Below are 14,212 nucleotides of genomic sequence, written 5' to 3'. Positions count from 1 at the left end.
TGGATATTAGAAAAAACTTTTTCACTGGGAGGGTGGTGAAGCACTGGAATACGCTACCTAGGGAGGTGGTGTAATCTCCTTTCTTTGAGGTTTTTAAGGTCAGGCTTGACAAAGCCCTGGCTCGGATGATTTAGTTGGGGATTGGTCCTGCTTTGAGCAGGGGGTTGGACTAGATGACCTCCTGAGGTCCCTTCCAACCCTGATAGTCTATGATTCTAAGCCTCTGAGTGCGACCCCCCCCCCTTTATAAATTAAAAATACTTATTTATAATGGTGTTAAATATATAAAAGCTGGAGGCAAGACGGGGTTTGGGGTGGAGGCTGACAGCTTGGAAACCCCCCTGTAATAACCTCACGACCCCCTGAGGGGTCCTGACCCCCAGTTTGAGAACCCCTGGATTATGGCCAGGCTATAAATTGGGCTACCGCTTAGACCTGGCTTATTGCTAGTATGAGCCTCTGAAAGAATTAATGATACAATTGCACATATTAGTTCACAGCAGTCTGCCCTTTGGACAGATGTGATTATTGGCAGAGTCACCTGTGAGTTCAGATTGGTAAAAGCCGTGACATTTAGTTTAATTATTTTAAAATAAAATAACAGCATACATTAATTATCAAACTGTTATTTGTTATACATTGAAAGACTGTAACAGTGATAGAAATGTTACATTAATGTCACATGAACATATTGTTGCGTGCATGCTTTTAAAGGTTGTGAAAGTATCAGAACTTGATAGTGGATGGAATAAGGTCACTTTCCATATTCAGATATTTTGCAACTAAGGGCTTGTCTAAATGAACACTTAGTTTGTGGCAAGCAGGGGTCTGAAATTACCTTTCACTAGTGTGCTGCATACTAAGTGTCCGTGTGGACCCTGCTGCCATGCACTAAAAGTTCCCTGGTGCACTTTAATCTACCCCCGTTTCAAAGCAGGGTAGATTAAAGTGCACCAGGGAACTTCTAGTGCATGGCAGCAGAATTCACATGGGCACACTGTGCGGCAGACTAGTGCGGACTAGATTTACGCCCCAGTATGCTGCAAACTAAACATTTATGTAGACAAACCTTAGTGTATCAGCTCTAATTGAATATGTCTTCAATTATGCATGGTCTTGCAGGGCCGGATCCAAAGCCCGTTGGAGTCAGTGGCAATCTTTCCATTTCATTGATCTCAATAAGCTTTGAATCAGGCCCTTAAACAGCTGCATGTATTATATTTTATAATTCTTTTAAAAAAAAAAGTATGGAAAATGTATTGTGTAAAACCCACTAAATAAAACTGGTGAACTATAATCTTCATTTCTTCAAGTTGGAGGTCTCATCCCATCGTGGCTCCCTTGCATATAACTTTTGTAATTTCCTCTGGTATTCTGTATGTCTATAAAGATGTGAAACACAGAAATCTGATAAAAAACTATTCATTTTTTAGTAATTTATTGAAGGGTCACATTTCAAATTTGGGCTATTTTCTGTACTTAGCAATCCAACCTAACGAATATACCAAAATTTCAAGATTCTAGCTAAATGGAAACATTTTGGTAATTGTATAACCTGTTGTGTGTAGGCATGTGTCTATTTATAATGAAATACATACAATATACATAATATATAGTCACATTTTATATGTGTGCATATATAGTAATAATTAGGGCTGTCAATCGCAGTTACTTCACGCGATTAAGTCAAAAAAATTAATTTGTGACTAAAAAGATTCATTGCGATTAATCAACAGAATACCAATTGAAATGTATTAAATATTTTTGGATGTTTTTCTACATTTTCAAATATATGGATTTCAATTACAACACAATGTACAGTGCTCACTGTATATTATTTTTGATTACAAATATTTGCACTGTAAAAATAATAAAAGAAATAGTATTTTTCAATTCACCTCATACAAGTACTGCAATACAATCTCTTTGTCATGAAAGTGCAAGTTACAAATATAGGGTTCTTTTGTTACATAATTGCACTCAAAAACAAGCAAATAAAAACTTTAGAGCCTACAAATCCACTCAGTTCTACTTCTTATTCATCCAATCGCTAAGAGAAACAAGTTTGTTTACATTTATGGGAGAGAATGCTGCCCACTTCTTAATTACAACGTCACCAGAAAGTGAGAACAGGCACTCGCATAGCACTGTTGTAGCTGGCGTCGCAAGATATTTACGTGCCAGATGCACTAAAGATTCATATGACTCTTCATGCTTCGGCCACTGTTTCAGAGGATGTGCTTCCATGCTGATGACACTCATTTTTAAAAAAAAAAAAAAAAAAAAAAAGCATTAATTAAATTTGTGACTGAACTCCTGGGGGGAGAATTGTATGTCTCCTGATCTGTTTTACCCTCATTCTGCCATATATTTTATGTTATAGCAGTCTCGGATGATGACCCAGCATATGTTGTTCATTTTAAGAACACGTTCACTAAAAATTTGACAAAATGCAAAGATGATACCATTGTGAAAATTTTAAGATAGCTACAGCACTCAACCCAAGATTTAAGAATCTGAAGTGCCTTCTAAAATCTGAGAGGGACAAGGTATGGAGCATGCTTTTAGAAATCTTAAAAGAGGAAGACTCCAATGCGGAAACTACAGAACCCAAAATACCAAAAAAGAAAATCAGTCTTCTGCTGGTGGCATCTGACTCCGATGATGAAAATGAACATGTGTTGATCAGCACTGCTTTGGATAGTTACCAAGCAGAAACATGTCATCAGCATGAATGCATGTCCTTTGGAATCATGGTTGAAGCATCAAGGGACCTATGAATCTTCAGCGCATCTGGCATGTAAATATCTAGTGGCTCCGGCTACAACAGTGCCATTCACTGGTCCACTTTCAGGTGACGTAAATAAGAAGCAGGCAGCATTATCTTCTGCAAATATAAACAAACTTGATTATCTGAGCAATTGGTAGGACTGAGTGGACTTGTAGGCTCAAGTTTTACATATTTTATTTTTGAATGTAGGGGTTTTTTGTACATAATTCTACACTTGTAAGTTCAACTTTCATAATAGAGACTGCACTACAGTACTTGTATGAGGTGAATTGAAAAATACTATTTCTTTTGTTTTTTACAGTGCAAATATTTGTAATAAAAATAAAGTGAGCACTGTACACTTTGTATTCTGTGTTGTAACTGAAATCAATATATTTGAAAATGTAGAAAACTTCCAAAAATATTTAAATAAATGGTATTCTATTATTGTTTAACAGCGCGATTAATGACATGATTAATCAAGATTATTTTTTTAATAGCACTATTAATTGCGATTAATTTTTTAAATCACTTGACAGCCCTAGTAATAATTACAGTATCTGCCATGGCTTTTTTCCTTTTTTTAATAAAAAGGAGAAAATGATTACTTTGCAAAAATTTCGTTTGCCATGGCAACAACCAGCTTTCTTCATAGGTGATTAGAGACCAAATAATTTAAGGTATCTGGACGAGTGATGGGAGGGAAGTATCTTCAGTCCTCACTGTGAAGTGGAAAATATGTCTGCCATTTGATGTTAGGCCCAACATTAGGCCCTTTCACTTGTTCTATACTAAAATTGCTTGAGTACTTTCTACTTTTATGGAGGTTGGGATCTGTGGTGTTGGCTCTAATAGTTCTAGTTACAGCAAATAATATATTTTCAGTTTGTTGTAACCTGAGAAGGGGTTGGAGTTGTCATTTCTACTTATTAGTTGATAAAACATGCATGAGTGGATGCTGTCTTTCTGGGAGTTATTTATAAGTGAATAAGGGACATCAAAGTAACTGAGACATTATATCATCAACAGATGAGAAATCAGTAAATATTTGTTGTTTAAATTATTACCCTATTTCTTTTTTCAGGCCTAATTATTTCAGCCATAGGCAGTTTGGCCCTTATCCATGATTCTCAGCTCCTATAGAAGGTCTTAACCTGTTTCCACATTAATTTATGCAATCATGGTATTAGCAGTGTGAATTTCCTATTATTTTGGCTCCATACCTAAAACAATAACCAGAAATCCCTAACTTTGTTTCTGCCTAAATAAAACTCTTTACTGCTACCTGTGGTTTTATTCAAAATATTTTTAAAATTGTACCTTTTCCCAACATCAAACCAATTTGGAATTATAATATTCACCTTACAACTAAGCTAGTCACAATTTACCTGTTTATGGTTTCTTCAAAGCAATAGTCTTTTTTTTTCTCCAGTTCATTTTATTTTTATCTTTAAAAGTGAGGAATACATCTTTTTTTTTTTTTTTAAGAAAAAGGAGGGGGAGTGGTGGTTTTTGTTTGTTTTTGTTTTTTACAAAAATCCCTGCTGATTGCCACATTTTGCTTAACACCTGGGTTCATGGCCTATAACACTGTGCCATTTTTAGCTGGAATCTAGCCTGGTAGCACTTTAACTACAGGAAATATCTCTGATACCTTTATCATCTCTAAAACCAGAGTGAATTTTTAAAGTGCAACTAGTGAACTTAGCACTTTTTTTTCCTTCTCATAACAAGGGATCCATGATTCTGGATTTTTCTTTCCCTCTCTTTGGTGTGTTCTTTAGTATATTACAGGGTTCTTTCTGTATTCATCCATTTTTTTTATTTGAGTGAGTGTTCCTATTTCTTCACAATGAAATTTGGGGCTTTTAGAACTGAAAAACACTTGAAGCTGGAAATGCCAAACTTTGTTTTTCTTCACCATATACAAGAGATTTGATACCTAGATTTATAGAACTACAGGAACAATAAGATGTCATTGGCATCCTATCAAATAATAATGATTAAGTTAACTTTTATACTGCCATCTGATACATTTGCCTTTTTTATTTGGAACAGAAAGGGCTTGGAACTTACTGATTGTGTCCGAACACAGCTGGCTCTGAAACTGCTACAGTGTTTACGGGTAACAGATGCACCCCACTTTTATGGATTGCCTTCTTTGGAGAGAACATTACGAGGAATGGTCCATGTCACTGCACACCCAGGATGGAGTTCATACTCTGCAACAACTGAGCCATTCACAATTTGTATGAAATATTTGACAGGTCTTCTTGAGGTAAGTAGCTTATGTTATCACTTGTATATTTGTGGTAACAACCGTAAAACAAGGTACATATTACTCTTGTAAACCATGTTTGTTTTGTTAAATATGATTATTGGGAAATTTTACTTGTTACTCTTGTGGCACAGTGATTTCAGCGAAAACTGAACAATGAATGAATTCTGGGTGTGTGTACACCATGCAAGTTGCAGGGAAGGAGTATCAGATAAAAAAATATTTTACTTCACCAGTTAGAAATCAACAAATAACTTATGAGTGGTGGAGTGAAGCAGATCCATTTTGACCAGTTTGAAATTGTATATTTCAATGTCTTTGTGTTTGGTAAGTTGGCCACATTTGGTCCTCCCCTGGACCTTTTAATACCTTATGAGGTATACATGTTGACCATCACCACTACATTTCAAAGTGAGCTGCTGAGTTATTCAAGTATGAAGGTGCAGCATGGTCTTCCCCCTCTGTGCACTTTGGTCCTTACCCTGTTCCAAATTAAATAAATGACAAAAGTCCATTGACATAATTACATAGGATTGATTCCTTTATGAGCTTAGTAAAAGTCTATGCAAAATGTACTGTGCATATATAATTTTCAAAGAATCTAATTGATGAAATCAAAATTAATTTAATCCCAAACTTCTCAAGTCTATGCCAAATGAGGACTATTTTCATGCCAAATATCAACTTTTGATGCTCTGCTTTTCTGGCTTTAGTTGTAAAACAGTTGTTTTTATAATGTCCTCACTACATATAAGGAAGTGGGGTCCTTTATTTGGCTGGAAGGAGAAGGTGAATTTCCCTTTGCATGCACAGGGCTTTTCCGGCAGGTTGGTAGGAAGAGGGTTGTTGCCCTCATTAAGGCCCCTCTTTTCTGCCGCGCCCCCTCCCCCGGTACAATTACCTGTTCAGGTAAAGAAGCAGGACTCAGTAGAGCCTGACCAGATCAGTGGGGGACAACAACTGTCCACTCCTCATAACAGCTGCCTTAAGAAAGGGGTGTAGTTATACCCAAGGCAGTTCTGGCAAAGCCGTCTTTAGCCTGGACAAGGCTAGCAGCACCCACAGTTCCACCTATGGAAGTGGTTAAAGTAGCAGACTTCATTGGTACCTACTGTGGGCATTATGCTAGTCATGGCTCTTCTCAGGGGTCTGGGAAGGCATTTTCTCTCACCATCAGATTGGCTGAGGTCAGGTGGATTTTTATCCTCCCCTCAATGGGTTAGGGCCTGGTAGGGTATGAAAGGAGGAATAGGCCATAAGGGGTTAATGTCTCAACTCGTTATGTAAGCTTGTGGCAAAATGTCCAGTGCAGGTACACCGTATGGAATGGGTACGATGATCAGGTAAAATTGATTGGTAAAGGATTTAAAGGAAGAATCCTTTAAAGCAGCAGAGAAAGGGGATTCGGGGTTCTTATGAATAATATAGTGGGGAGTTAGCCCCTCCCTTATAGTTCCCTTAACCACCATACAAGGAGTGGGTAATGGGGTTAAAGTAGTGAGGTCAGTGGGATCTGGATTGGAAAGGGAGAAGGCTGATAGCAGCCCCCAGAATATAAACACACATGGAATTACCTACACTGTACAGTCTTATCTGGTGTGTAATCCCAGATATTTAATTAAATTAAAACCACATGCAGTGCCTCCTACTCTTCTGCTGGCATAGCCAGACAGTGGGGAAGATTTTTTCTTCCTATTTTTTTTATCTCCAATAGGGCAAAAAATAAACTGAAGACTAAACTGTGGAATGTAAATGTTCTGGGTGGACACTAAAACCAATCTGTAGTGACAAGTATTAATCTAAATTAAAAACAAATCAATCCAATTTGTGTTGCTTTGTGCTTATGTTCTCTCATTTTTGTACCTGTTAGTTTCAGACAAGAGTATCACTAAATTATAGGAGGTAAATAAGGCTAGTACTTTTTCAAAATCAGAATGTCCTTTGTGTGTTGGACTGAGTTTTATAATTAAGAAATACCAAAGAGAAAAATCCACAGGACATCTCCCTAGTGGCAAAAGTCCTTTAGAGCTGCAAAAAAAGAAAACCTTGGTAGATAGGTAAGATAGCGGTAAACTAGGGAAAGCATAGTGGGCTAAAGGAATAATTTCATTGTTTGTAAGCCCCAAACCTTCATTTTCTGGTTCCTTCATTTGTTGTCTAAGTCTATGGAATTATTCTCCCCCCTGCACTCCCCAAAAAACTTATCTGTCTTCTAAAATAAAATATTACAAATAATTTAGTACTCTTAAGTAATCTTATAGTAATGTAGAGTAGCTGCAAAGTGGAGGAAAACAGTTTGTCTAGATTTTAACTTTGGTCTTCCAACAGGTTATCATGAAGAGTGAAAAAAGAGATACATCAGAGGTTATTCTTTAAGATTCAAATTTTAAACATTGTTGACAGCTTTGCTAGCTCTGTGAAAAGACTATTCTGATCGAAACATTTTACTTTTAATTTAATTGTCAGCTTCTGAAATAACTGAAGACAGTCAACCAATGTCTGGAAGTCGTGCAAAGAACGGATTACTATAATCAAGTTGTGATGAGACAAAAACATAGAGTTCAACAGCTGATTTAGCAATTTGGCAAGTTCCTAAAGTGGAAGTAAAATATTTGGATCCACTTGATTGAAGAAAGCTTCAGATGGGAGTGTAGAATCAAAAATGGGACCAAGATTATAGATGGTGTCACGTAATAGAAAGTGGTCAGATTAACAGCTAGGATGAAGGCAACAGGGAACCAATTTCTAACATTTAGGTCCTGTCTGCAGTAAGTTTCATGCAATTTCAAGTGAACCCAGATATAACAGATAACTTAACAGTGAGTTGGTTTAGGGTTTTTATGGAAGGGGATGATCTGAAGGACAGGCAAATAGGCAAGTTATAATAGCAATGTTTTTGATGGAAAATGTTCTTTAGGTGTAATTCTTACACCTAATGGTTACATCAGTTTTGTGATCATATCACTGTTTAGCAGGTTTTGATGTTTGATGTTTAAAATTAAAATTCCTATTTATATCAGTGCAAGTCAAAATAAACTGCCCAATATAAACCCTCTTCCTGTAGTGCAAGTTTTGTACAAAGCGCCAACAACTAAACACAGAAGCTTTTTTTTACAGAAATCTTGTAATAACAAATTTACTTTTAGCGAGAAGTAAGACATTATCCGTACCATCCCCTTTTTTTGAGAACCCAGACAACCATAAATAGTTTCTTCATAATATTGGAAGGCTTGCTATCCAAGGGACAATTATAAAGAGCTACAAAATATTTTAATTGACGGTCATAACTGTAAAGTATGTGTGTCTTTATCAGCCATGCAAAAGAAGTTTTATTTTTAAGTTATCCGAAGGGAGTGTTTTAATACAAAATAGTAACTTGGGACATAGGATTTGCGGCAAGCTGGATATGTGAATTAGTCAAGGCTAAAAATCAAGCATGTTTAGCTAAACAATACATTGTAATCCCAGGCATACTAATACAAGACTCAGAACAAAAACACCTGATCATGAATAACTGTGTGTATCACAACCACATAAAAGATCCATTAGGTCCCAGGCCCCTAGACAAATGAAGGACATTGCAGACCTGAGTGAGAGCCAAGAGAAGAGAAGGACATTGAACACTGGGGTACAGCCAGAACACAAACGAACCTCTGACCAAGTAGCTTATAGAAATGTAAGATATTCCTAAAATTGCAGGTAAAGGCTGCTATTTACACTTAGTCATGATTTAAATTAACTGAAGTCTGCAGGACTGTTTGTATTTATCTATATATTCCTCATAGTAAAGCCACCATGAAATTATTTTGCTTTATTTTATTTTTATTTTATTACAGGTCATCTCATCTTTTTATGTTGAATGGGGAGGAAATGCTATGTCCTTCATGGGCAAAGGCGTCACAAAGAGCACAGTGCTTTGCTTGCTTCACTTGTCCCATGAAATGATGGCTCAAGCCAAAAATATGGTGAGAGCTGCCCTTAGTTTGTCATCTGTGTGATTAAAGCATTGACACATTGTTACTGACAGAGTTCAAACGTACAGTCTATTTTTGCTTGACTTTAGAGAGCAGAAAATTGAATTTTAACTGATGTTTTCCTTGGAAATGTGATGCTTTAAATTACTGAATTTGAACTCTAGGGAATGCTAATATCACTATTTTAAATGTACCACATATACTAGCTAAAGTCCAATTCTGCTAACCTTACTTACTAAGCAGTATCACCCTGCAAGTAGTCCTTCTGATTTAAGAGGAAGTACTTGCAGAATGAGGTACTACTCAAAGGCAAGGATGGTAAATCAGGACTAAAAGTATGGTATTTACTTCTAAAATATTTTTGTAATAAGTATAGTGTCTTCAAAATTATTTTAAGTGAATTTGCTTCTGGTACTTGGAAACGGTACGGTTGAAAAGAAAAAAAAAACAACCTTGATTTGCCCAACAGTTCTGGAAATAAAGGTTCTTTTAACAGAATGCTGCACAATATTAGAACTTTCTTGTGGTAATGTTGATGTACAAGATGCTGATTCAAGTCCTGAAACATGTTCTTAATGTTAAATGTGTGAATGAGTCCTATTAAATTTAAGACTGTGCTTAAGCTTTGTGCTATATCAGAGCCTAAATAAACACATTGAGGTTCTGGACTCTTCTGTTAAATATCTTACATCTTTGTGCAGATGTAGATAAGCACCTAAGCAATTTTATAGATTATGTGAAAAATTAAACTGGCTAAAAATTCCTACTAATGAGTATGGTTTCATTTTCTTCAATTAAATCCTCATAATGTAACGTCCAAATGTGCTTGTGACCATATTCTGCAAATTCAGTTTTTTAGGGTTAAGAGTAAGGTGGAAGTCATGGTCCTGAGCTTAAACTGGCTAAAAACAATGTCAGAATTTTACTGTAATTCAATTTGGGAGACTAAAATCGAGTATAGGAATGCTCTCTGTTAAGACTGAACAAAATTTAGTTCACACTGGGTGCAGATAGCAGATGTCTTTAATTCTGCTACTCATATTGCATTGTATTTTACTCTGGAAATAGCCCCAATAAAATCAAGGGGGCTCCTGGTGAAGTAAAGTACTACACAGTTCAAGGATAGTAAAGTTAGTATCTTGGATAGCACTTCTCACTTGTGCAGCTAATCAACAGAATTAAGCTGTGACCCTTTCCTCTTAGCTCAGCGTTTATTTTTCTTTGTTAATTTAGAAACCATTATACCATATGAAGACAACAGTCTTGTCTTACAGACAAGTACATTTTTAATTTTAATTCCGTTTATAATGCAAAAAGTGTTTTATACCATACAGTAATATTGTTAAGCTTTATAGTTTGCCTCCAGAATCTTTGCCATACAATACTTGTGCTTTGTACTGAAATAAAGGGGGAAAAAATTAGCTTATATAGTTGGAGGGCAGAGTTAATTTGAACTGTTACTGTCTGAAATAAATCCTTTTCATTTTTTTTTTTCTGCTCAGGACTGGGTGTCTCTCTGGTTCTTGCCTTATGATAAAAGTGAAGAGCAAGTTCCTTCTCGGCTTGGTCTGGCATGGCTAGTTCCATTATGGGTAGATAGAGATCCTGAGGTTAGTGTACTCTGGCATAAAACTGTTGCTCCAACTTTAAGAAACAAATGTATTACAAATCTAAAAACTATGTTTAATGTTGAGACTTAACTAACTTGTCATAATTTTAAATGTGTGTTTTAAAAAAAAGTATTCTAAAGAATAATTGCTGTTAGAACGTTTCTGTCAAAGCATCTTAAAACAAATCCCTATCCTCTAGGGATGTCAGGCGATTAAAAAAATTAATCGTGTGATTAATTGTGCTGGTAAACAATAATAGAATACCATTTATTTAGATATTTTTGGATGTTTTCTACATTTTCAAATTGATTTCAGTTACAACACAGAATACAAAGTGTACAGTGCTCACTTTATATTTATTTTTGATTACAAATATTTGCACTGTAAAAAACAAAAGAAATAGTATATTTCAATTCACCTAATACAAGTAGTGTAGTGCAATCTCTTTATAATGAAAGTTGAACTTACAAATGTAGAATTATGTACAAAAAATAACTGCATTCAGAAATAAAACAATGTAAAACTTTAAAACCTACAAGTCCACTCAGTCCTACTTCAGCCAATCGCTCAGACAAACAAGATTGGTTACACTTTGCAGGAGATAATGCTGCCCACGTCTTGTTTACAATGTCACGTGCAAGTGAGAACAGGATTCGCATGGCACTGTTGTAGCCGGCATTGCAAGATATTTAGGTGCCAGATGCGCTAAAGATTCATATGTCCCTTCATGCTTCAACCACCTTTCCAGAAGACGTGTCCATGCTGATGACGGGTTCTGCTCGATAACGATCCAAAGCAGAGCAGACCGACGCATGTTTGTTTTCATCATCTGAGTCAGATGCCACCAGCAGAAGGTTGACTTTCTTTTTTGGTAGTTCAGGTTCTGTAGTTTCCGCATTGGAGTGTTGCTCTTTTAAGACTTCTGAAAGCATTCTGCACATCTCGTCCCTCTCAGATTTTGGAAGGCACTTCAGATTCTTAAACCTTGGGTTGAGTGCTGTTAGAAATTTCACATTGGTACCTTCTTTGTGTTTTGTCAAATCAGCTGTGACACTTTTCTTAAAACGAACATGTGCTGGATCATCATCCGAGACTGCTATAACATGAAATATATGGCAGAATGCAGGTAAAACAGAACAGGACACATACTGTTCTCCCCCAAGGAGTTCAGTCACAAATTTAATTAATTCATTATTTTTTTTACGAGCGTCATCAGCATGGAAGCATGTCCTCTGGAATGGTGGCCGAAGCATGAAGGGGCATACGACTGTTTAGCATATCTGGACTGAGAGGTCAGATATGGAGTGAAAATTGTTCTCCCCAGGTGATTTTTTTTTGTCTTTTATCCTTTTTTTGTGAGAGTGCATTCAAGAGCGTAGTGATTGTCTTGTTTCACCCACATAGGTGTTTTTGGGGCAGTTAGTGCACTGGATGAGGTACACCACATGTCATGATAGGTATGTGTAGGTCTCATGGATCTCGAAACGTGTGTTGGGGGGTGGTTATTGATCACTGTAGCATGGGAGATGATATGTTTGCAGGTTTTGCATCTGTTTTTATGGCAGGGTCTGATGCCACCTTGAATTGGTGAGTCCTGATCTGTGGGGAGCTTGCTTCTGATGTTGAGTATGGAGCGATTGTTTGAAGGCCAGAAGAGAGGGTTGGGAAAGATTTCTTTCAGAATGCGGTATCCAGAGAGTATGGATTGTAATTGTTTAATGATAACGCATATGGGCTTCAGGGTTGGGTGGTAGGTGACAACTAGGGATGTTCAGTCAGAAGTTTTTGGTTTGTTTGTTTTTGTTTTTCCTGTGTTGAAGTGGGTTCTCTGAGTATTTGGATGGCCCATTCCATGATGGTGTCCTTGTTTAGTGAAGGCAGTTTTAAGTGTGTTAAGTTGTGTATCCTGGGTTTTCTTCTTGGAGCATATTTCCATGGTATCTGAGTGCCTGACTGTAGGTAACTAATTTCTTGGGGTTGTTACTAAATCTGTGAAGGTAAGAGTGGTGATCCATGAGTTTCTTGATATAGTTCCATTGCTGAAGCTGATCATGGTGTTCAGGAAGTTCATGCTGGTGTGGGACTGTTCTAGAGAGAGTTTGATGGATGAGTGGTGGTGGTTGAAGTTGTGGTGGAAATCTGTGAGGGAGTTTAGGATGTCTGTCCAGATGATACAATATCATTGATGCGTCTCCAATATGTCATTGATTTTGTGGTGCATTTGACCAGATAGTCTTCCTCACGGTGGCCATTGGGAAGTCATCCTAGTTCCTGCGGCTGATTTAAAAACAAAACAGAACACCATGTCGCCTGAGGGCAAACACTTCTTACAAAAATCACTCCATATCTGACCTCTTGGTCTTTGTCTTCAAAGGAAATCTGCACTACACCTTCATAAGACAAGACTGGGAACTTAAACTGATAACTCTGCTAGACACCAAAAATGACTTAATAAATACTTGATTTATGGCTTGTTACAACAATCTGCAACTCACTGACCCTCCTTTGTCCAACTACTGTACAGGTAAAAAGAAAAGGAGTACTTGTGGCACTTTAGAGACTAACCAATTTATTTGAGCATAAGCTTTCGTGAGCTACAGCTCACTTCATCGGTTAGTCTCTAAGGTGCCACAAGTACTCCTTTTCTTTTTGCGAATACAGACTAATACGGCTGTTACTCTGAATACTGTAGAGTTGTTAACTGCCCATTGAATTGTCTCTTACAATGTGAGTTAACTCCTTATCGGTTCCACCCTTGTATTTAGCTTTGTCATTGATTACCTGCCCCAGATCTGAAGAAGAGCTCGGCATAAGCTTGTCTCTTTCATCAACAGAAGTTGGTCCAATAAAAAATATTATCTGAGCCACCTTGTCTCTACTAAAAAAAAGTTACTATTAACATGACTTGCACAAAAATTTAAAGCAAATATGCTCAGATCCAAACTATCAAGAATGTTTTATTTAAAACTGATTATCTGGAACTTTACATATACAATTCCAGAACAGGCTTACTCTGAAAAGTAACTAGATAATGCCATCTCCTTACTCATCATGTCTGCTTTCTATGTGTATTCAGTCCTATTGCCTTATTTTAGCAACTATCTTTGGTTTGATCTTTAGTGGCAGTTAGATGACACTATGATGGTGGACACCAGAGATGAATCTAAATAGAAAATGTTGGGCTTGTTGCCTTTTTTTCACAAAAGTTATGACCACATTAACGAGAGGAGTATCTGAGGGGGTGTTTTGTATTTTACAGTTTGGGTAACAAGGTGTTCAGGAACAACTCACTCTCCATCTTTAGTCAGGGATACAGTCATAGTAAACTACTTACAAGACAGTGTATAAACAGCTTTAATCAACCAGGTTTCAAGTCTAGTTTAAATACTGGTGCCATTTACAATTAAAAAGAATATTCAGGTGTTGTTCTTTCATATGACATATTTACAGATGTTTGTAGGCTTCAGATAAGGCATCTGCATCCATTTTCCTGCTGAGCAGTTAATATTTATACTTGTTAATGAAAATATATATACAGAAAAATGCTCCTTTTATGTTTGTTAGGTGGAGAGAATTATCT

At 36.7% G+C, this 14,212-nt stretch overlaps 1 protein-coding gene across 12 annotated transcripts in view; it reads left to right on the top strand.

Annotated features, from left to right (window-relative positions):
- RTTN (rotatin) overlaps positions 1-14,212 on the top strand; it is a 151,048-nt gene that overhangs the window by 68,856 nt on the left and 67,980 nt on the right. For 11 of the 12 annotated variants that reach the window (XR_007355250.2, XR_007355252.2, XR_007355251.2 and 8 more), the window contains 3 exons: positions 4,829-5,048; positions 8,885-9,013; positions 10,525-10,632. Coding sequence is in view for 9 of the 12 variants with exons in the window: in XM_075125328.1 (XP_074981429.1) it covers positions 4,829-5,048; positions 8,885-9,013; positions 10,525-10,632 (457 nt within the window). In the remaining 3 variants the exon portion in view is untranslated. The remainder of the gene's footprint in view (positions 1-4,828; positions 5,049-8,884; positions 9,014-10,524; positions 10,633-14,212) is intronic. The other variant, XM_048840136.2, reaches the window with a different exon arrangement.

The sequence above is a fragment of the Caretta caretta genome, chromosome 2 (assembly GCF_965140235.1).
Source record: "Caretta caretta isolate rCarCar2 chromosome 2, rCarCar1.hap1, whole genome shotgun sequence".
NCBI lineage: Eukaryota > Metazoa > Chordata > Testudines > Cheloniidae > Caretta > Caretta caretta.
The sequence above is the reverse complement of the archived record's forward strand: the minus strand, read 5'-3'. Positions and strand labels throughout refer to the sequence as shown.